The following is a 7,337-nucleotide window of genomic DNA, read 5'->3' as shown; positions in this document are numbered from 1 at the left end:
CCGTCCCCACCCCACGCCTCTTCTTGGATTGAACCACCACCGCAGTGCATCGGACTGCCCCTAGCACTAATGTGCTCATCCCCCGGTCGATTTGTTCAATCCTAGTACCCCATTTCCCATGAATGGCTTGATTGACTTAATAGTGTCGATTTTTTTCACATTGGCCACGAAGAGCCCATGGCCCATGTGCAAGCTCCCTAAGGAGATGGGAAACCCAAAGCTTAACAACTCGTGAGTGTGTGCGCATGTGAAAGGCGCCCCCAAAGTCTGAGGAACATGTAAGGGTTGGTCTCTGATCAAGTGGTCGATGGTGATGGCGAGGATCCCATTGTTTAGGCGATGAAGTGTGGAAGGCAAGAAGAACCTGGGAAGAAAGAGACCAACGTGCCCTATATTTGATCTTGTTGCCACACAGCTCAGGAGCCAGGTGGCGTATGTACTTCAGCCAAAAGGCCCCAGTAGGTAGTCGCCGACCAAGGTGAGGTCACCCCTGTACGTCACCAAGTTGGCATTCCTGTCTCAAACGATGTCTCTGGTGGGTCACACAGCAATTGGGTAGCAGCTTGTGCGGGAGATGATCCTTCTGTAAGATCTTGTTCCACAACTGGGAGACGCCATTCACTGTTTGCAGAGGACTTCTCTTTGAAAGCTCATAGAAAGCGCGGGTTTTAGTTGGGTCATTAGGGGTAACCGTTAGGTTAGCCGGAAGATTAAGGGGTAAGTAGAGCATTAGCTGTTGGGTTATGGAGAAGATTAAGGGGCAGAAAGAGGTGTGATGGAAGAGCAGAAGGTTGGGGAAAGCGAGAACCGAGTGCTGGTCCGGCAAGTGGGGAAGGAATGGTGGATTGACAACTGGATAAGGGGAGCGCTGGGCTTTGGGCGCGGGAGAGTGGCAGCAATGTCGGTGCGAAATCTGGGCTGGATATTGTAGAATCGTTAGGCGCACACTGGTCTGCAGAAGAAGAAGACAGCAAAGGTTTTGGTTTTCTCGTGGAGTTACCGCGCGCAGCTGTTCATCTAAGCCATAACCCACGTGCATGCGTCTGAACTCAGGTACGCCATGCCCTTCTCAGCGCTCAATTTCACTCGCTGTTTCTTCCCTTGTTGAGAATCAGAGACCTGAAACCGCAAGTGGGTTTCTCACTGCAGACATGGATTTCAAGCAAACCAAAAGTAAGTTCTGCTCCGCTTAGCAGACTCGACATGGGTTCTTCGCTGTGGACACAAATCTTAAGCAAACTCGAAGTGGGTTTTTCACCCCGAGATAATCTCAAGCAAGGCCGAAGTGGTTTCTTCGCTGAACACGGAATCTTGGATGCTCTCTAGCTAACAAGAAATACCCCCTTTCAGTGGAGCCGTTATATTGGCAGCCGTCTACAGATCCGTCATAACTAACCAGGAGCCCCAAGAGTTCTTCTCCAGCAGGGCGAGATCCATGTCATTGGGCGATCTCATCAGTTTAAAATGGGCTACACAGTATGACAGTTTGTGGACTCATCTCTCCTAATTTTTTGCAATTAGGATGGCCTAACAGTGGAAATACTTTTGAGCTCCAGAGGATCTTAACTACCACTAATAATTGACTTCAGGACTTGTCTTTGAAGAATTTTGATTACCTCTATTACTGTCAAAGAGTTTAGGGATGTCCCTTCTACAAGTGGGAGCCATAGGTGTGCCAAAGGAGGTGTTTGAGGGCTCTTGCCAGGAACAGATTTGGGACTGTCCATAAGAGGGGGTTGTATTCCTGGCCGCATGCAACTTGCAAGAAGAAACAGTCATATTCTCTTCAGAGTTAACATCTCTTTCCGGCAGCCCTTTGGATTATGCAAGCAGCTGATGATGGCAAGCGTGGCTAGCTGCTACCCAGGCACCCTGTAATCTGAAGCACATACCCCACCAGTGTTCCATCCCGGATGGGGCCCTTTGGGAAACTTACCAGTAAGCTCAAAGGTCAGCAAAAGGAGGCATCTAAGAATGGCAAACATGGTTCCGACTCTAGATCAGATTCGCATGATTTGGCTCTGAGCGATTTTAAGCAAGAAGGGTGTGAAAGCAAGGCAAAAGATTACAGCAGACCTGTACATTGTCCTCAGATTTTGGAAACCAGAAAACTTGATGATAAGGCTGAGCAGAAAGGGGTTGCTGGAATCGTGCAAACATCCGATCGTACAGATCTCTGCTTGCCTAAGGGGCCCTGCGAAACAATGGAGAAGGGTACAAGAAAGCCACAGGATGACAGCACTGCTGTAAGGAATGAGACTGCTTTTGTCAAATCTGAACAAGTAGGAGCTGGAGATGCCAAAATACAGAGAAGTGGGAAAGCCAGCAAGTACAACCTGGACATACAGAAATCATTTGAGGCATTTGCTTGTATCTCAAGCCCTGGAAAGAAAGTTGAAGGAAGGTTGGAAGAAGAGGGTGAAAGCAAAATCAAGGTTTCTGCAATGGTGCATAAGACTGAAGCTGTGGTTCATGAGAGTTCTGACCTTGATAGCTCATCCTTGTCTCTTTCTCTTGGGCTTAATCGCATTAAGACGCGGTCAGGGCCTTTGTACAAGGATGGTACAGAGGGTCAAAATGAAGCAATTGCTTTAGAAAGTAGGTCTTTGAAAGGTGACAAGGCAATGCCTAGTGTGGAGAGAAGTGATAAGGCCCTCTATCAGAGCTCTCAACTAGAAAGTCTGGTTCATGAAGAGTCTGGTGATGTACACAGAAGCAAGTTTCAGGCTATGTCAGGTAACTGGGACGGTGATCATTGCAAAACAAATACCATTGCAAGCTATTGTGATGCAGACCTGACTTCCAAAATCTCACAAGGAAACATGAGATGCAAGTCTAAAGCTGAGTCACAAAGGCTTCAGAGGGGCCATTCTGGAAGGAGGCCTCCAGATCAGACTGCAATCCCATTGGTTGGACAGGTTTTTAATTCTAGCAATTTTGTTGCTTCTACTGGGAATGAGAAGGTGGAAAGCGAACGTTTATTTGCACAAGACCTTTCAAAAGTCCCTCCTAAATCAGGTGAGGTATGCTTTGTTTTTTGAATAGAAATATAGTAGCTGCTTGAATATTTTTTTTGTTGAGATTACATGGTGCTTGTGTGTGTGTGTGTGTGTGTGAGAGAGAGAGAGAGAGAGAGAGAGAGAGAGGGAGCACAATGGAGAGAGATTGCACAACACAATGATGAATGAATTATGATAATACTTCCACCATGTATATTGCTTTTATAGGCATCAAGCCTCATCTTTTGACCTAGACCTTAATAAGGGTTGTTCACACCCTAAGGGGGTGTTCACACCAAAGGACACACTACTTGTAGCATGCAAAAGGTTGATCATCGTAACGCACAACAAAGTCTTCTTTAATCCCGTGAGTTTATGCAATTCCACTTTAGTTGAGAGAGAAGAGAAGAGAAGAGAGAGAGAAGATAGAGTTGACACAGTATTGGGTCCCAATTATCCTTTGGGCCCCCCCTGCAAGCAAGCAGGAGTATTTGCTTATATTTCTTTGGAGAACTTTGTATAATGAGTATGAAAGATGATTTAGGTCTGCCAAACACAAGGACGAAGTAGACCGAACGCAGGCTGAACCACATGCTGTCGAAGCTCCTTTGAATAGCTCTTCGATGGCCACTATGTAAACCCAGAACTGGGGGATGCACATATACTGGCTGAATGCTGAAAAATGCTCTTCATGGAGGCCTTGGGGCTGTAGCATAGTAAAGTGCTGAACGCTGAAAAATGCTCTTCATGGAGGCCTTGGGGCTATAGCATAGTAAAGTGCTGAATGCTGAATGTATGCTCAAGATGTTGGAGGCTCTAGGCACACATAACTATTCTTGAACTATAGTAGACTGATTTATGAATGGTGATTTATGGGTTGGACTGAGCCCTTGCTTTTATATGGACTTATGCTGCTGGTTGGCCTGTTTTTATGGGACATAAAATGCTATTTTACAGCATTTAATGCTGCACAGAACATCTTGTGTGCTTTTTACTGCTGGCTGACTGCAAGCACCTTACTGCTGTCCAATGTTTATGCTGGCCGACTCATGCGATAGGCATCTTATGCTGGCTGACTGAAGTATGGAGGCTCCGGATGCTGGCCGACTAATGCCTGTGGGCATTTAACGCTGGCAGACTGGACCTTAGCCCCTTTTATGGATTGGTCATGTTACCTATTGTGCCCCATGGGATGGGTTGGCCTTTGGCTGGCCCATAGGCATGCTTAACATGCATCTACATGATTAAACTTCTACATGCTTGCTAATGCACTGTCTTAAGCTAAGATTGACTTCTACATGAACCTATCGGATTAATTCTCCAAGTGGGTAAGAGGACTGACACATGTATACTCTCTATGGCTACGGAGACTGTTCTACGTAGCTCAAGCTCGTGCTTGACATGTCTTGGACTGGGGCTCACAATGGGGCCACGGCATACGACAATATTCCTAAAAAGGTAATCCTCGGCATAAACAAGATAGGTGTAGCAAAGGGCAAGGATGAGGGTTGGATAGATCCAACTCGGAGTAAAGTTGCTACTCCAGTTCGCCCTCCAATGCCTTAGAAAGGCGATAGGGGAACTTACTAGTCAGTTCTGACCTGGGTACCAACTCAATGCGATGATCCTTAGGACGACTGGGTGGGAGTTGTGGCGGGAGATCGTCCCTTTACATGATGATGTCTGGAAACTATGCTGGGAGACCATCTAGTTTTTGCTTCAAAGGGTTTGTTGACTGAATAGTAGACTGTTGGCTACGGACATAAATCAAAGCATAGTTTTTTTCGTACGCGTTTGCTTGGAATTCTATACGTCCGCCCATGTCCGCGTCCACCAATGTCCGAAATGTTATTCCGTATGGTGCCCTAAAATTTGGGGCTTTTTCGAAACTTTTGGCTTCCGATTTGACGTGCGTGCTGTTGCACAGTGCGGCTACTGTACGCGACCGTGTTGATGCCCCCCAAGCAAAGCAAACATCAAAGCGAGCTGCCAAGCACTTAAGCGGTAGGCTAAGCCTTAAGGTAAGAAAATTTAAAAGCTGGCTGCTGAACTTTTAAGTTTGAAGCCCACGACTGTAGCTTCTAGCTTGGCTGTTGCACAGTGCACAATGCACATTTTACCCTCCTTTTTTCTGCTTGCGTCCCCCCTTTCCCCTTCTCGTGAGTCTTGAAGTTGAAAGTTTCAACCTTGTGTCACGTGTGTGTGTGTGTGTGTGTGCGCGCACTTGCCAGTGGGCCTTGGCCACTGTGTGCGCGGTTTGAACTTTGTCAAGTGTGTGCCTTCCCCCTGAGCCCTCTTCATACTTCAAGACTTGTCACTCAAGTTTTGTTCAATTTTGTACATTCCATGCATTTGCCAAAATGCATGGAATGTACAAAATTGAACAAAACTTGAGTGACGAGTCTTGAAGTATGAAGAGGGCTCAGGGGGAAGGGCATTGGAGTGCGTAGATTCTTTTATCTAAACCAAGCAACTCAAGTTGTCACATTTGTCACAAGAAAGTCCACAGTGTTGGCATTGTTTAGAAAACTCAGCAAGGACTTGGTGAAGCCTTCTGCAACTCGGTTTGCATACTTTTTTATTATGCTAGTTATTCTCTTGGATAAGAGATGTATGTAGGGTGTGCGCAAGCTGATGATTGATGATAAATTTGTAAAAATGAAGGCATCAAAGACCCCTTAGGCAATTGAGGTGTCAGACATTGTGTTCTCTGCATCTTTTTGGCAAGAGGCAAGAACCATTATCAAGATATGCACTCCCATTTTGAAGATTCTTCACTTGACTGATAGGGAAGGAGCCACCATGGGCCTCATGTATGAGCTTACAGATCGTATGGTAGAGCAAGTGCAAAACATGCAAGGCATTGAGGCCAATAAGATGAAAGAGATCGAAGACCTATGCATTGGTAGATAGGAAATGATGCACACACCGTTGCATGCTGTGGGCTATATCTTGCATTGTGTATGGAAAGGAAAAGAGCAAGATAGTGACTCAGAGGTGCATGATGGATGGATGACATTGTTGGAGGAGTACACTAAGGGTGATTTGGCCTTGCAAGGAGATCTCATTGATGAGCTGGACAAGTATAAGCGAGAAAGTGGCACATTTGCTCGTCCCATTGCAAATGATGAGAAAAGAATGCAAGAAGGTGTGAAATGGTTGGAGACATTTGGGGCTTGCACACCCAAATTACAAGCTCTTACACTTAGGGTGGTTTCTCAAGGCACATGTGTCTCCCCATGTGAAAGAAATTGGAGCAGATTTTCTCTCATTCATACTACGAGAAGAAGCAAGCTTCTCCCTTCTCATATGGAGAAGCTGGTTTTCATACACACAAACTTGAGGCTCATCTCCAAGATCAAAGAAAGAGGCTATGAGAGAATGGAGATCACATTGGAAATGCTTAACAAAGAAAAAGATGGGGAGCGCTTGATTGCCTTGCAAGATTTGCAAGAGGCTATTGCAGAGGCAGATGAAGCTTTGGAGCCTCTTTCGATTGCTCCACCCTCTACAGATGGCCAGCCATCCTCTAGTCATGTTGGGACATCATGCTCAGTTGCTACCGAGGCTTATGAGTTTGATGATGATGATGAGGAGGAGGAGCCGTCTGTGGATGAGGATGAGGAGCCCATTGATCATGCTCAGGATGAGGGAAGCTTTGATGAGGCTTAGGGCGAACAAGAACTCTCCAAGGCACTTCCATCCTATCGGACAAAAGGAGCAACGACATACTCCAAAGGTAGGTTGAAACCGGCCTGAAGGGCGGTGAAACAAACACTCGCACATAAAACACTTCAACACCATTGAGGACCTAGAAAAGGAAAACAAACAGGGGGAGCTAGAGTGCTCCTGCAAACAGTACACGGACACCGATTGGCCCCAAAACGCAGTGGCGCCTCTTGCGGTATTTCTTTAATTGATTATTAGAGCTTTGATTACAATAAGGCTGGGAACTCAGCCGTTACAGTAGAACTCCTGAAGCTTGCAAAGAACCTGCATCATGGCTTCTTGTCCACTCGGCATCCACAAACAAATCCAGCCATTGTTCACATCGAAAGACTCTCTCACAATGAATCTGCATACAGAAGCTTTCTCCTATGATCAAGGCTGCCACAACCATCCATAGCCTCTCACACTATGAACAGAGACTCCCAAACTGTCTCTCAAAAGAGTATCACAGCACAGCATACCATACAGTTGACACACATGTACCAACCCTCTCTACCTTCCAAGGGTACTATCCATCTCTGTCATGGATTCCCTGTCCCTTGCCCAATCAGTAGCAAGGCTGTACCAAACATGTGTCCATTCCTGTACCCTCTGCCTGCATGTAACCTA

General features: G+C 46.2%; 2 protein-coding genes across 2 annotated transcripts in view; both read left to right on the top strand.

Annotated features, from left to right (window-relative positions):
* The first annotated feature begins 534 nt into the window (after positions 1-534).
* LOC147619608 (putative serine/threonine protein kinase IREH1) overlaps positions 535-7,337 on the top strand; it is a 119,438-nt gene continuing 112,635 nt past the window's right edge. The window contains exons 1-2 of the mRNA XM_086773279.1: positions 535-1,053; positions 1,150-3,018. Of these exons, the coding sequence (XP_086629405.1) occupies positions 1,914-3,018 (1,105 nt within the window). The 5' untranslated portion in view covers positions 535-1,053; positions 1,150-1,913. The remainder of the gene's footprint in view (positions 1,054-1,149; positions 3,019-7,337) is intronic.
* Positions 5,901-6,671, top strand: LOC147619612 (uncharacterized). Its single transcript, XM_086773399.1, has one exon. It carries the CDS (start codon positions 5,916-5,918, stop codon positions 6,669-6,671), a length of 756 nt encoding a protein of 251 aa, XP_086629525.1. The 5' UTR covers positions 5,901-5,915.

This window comes from Cibotium barometz, chromosome 33, assembly GCF_041138505.1.
Source record: "Cibotium barometz isolate CiBa-2024 chromosome 33, ASM4113850v1, whole genome shotgun sequence".
Lineage (NCBI taxonomy): Eukaryota > Viridiplantae > Streptophyta > Polypodiopsida > Cyatheales > Cibotiaceae > Cibotium > Cibotium barometz.
Note: the sequence above shows the minus strand (reverse complement) of the source record. Positions and strands in the feature narration are given on the sequence as shown.

Bases quoted from the DNA above. Each gene is read 5' to 3' on its own strand.
- LOC147619612 (XM_086773399.1), top strand. From the start codon at position 5,916: ATGATGCACACACCGTTGCATGCTGTGGGCTATATCTTGCATTGTGTA.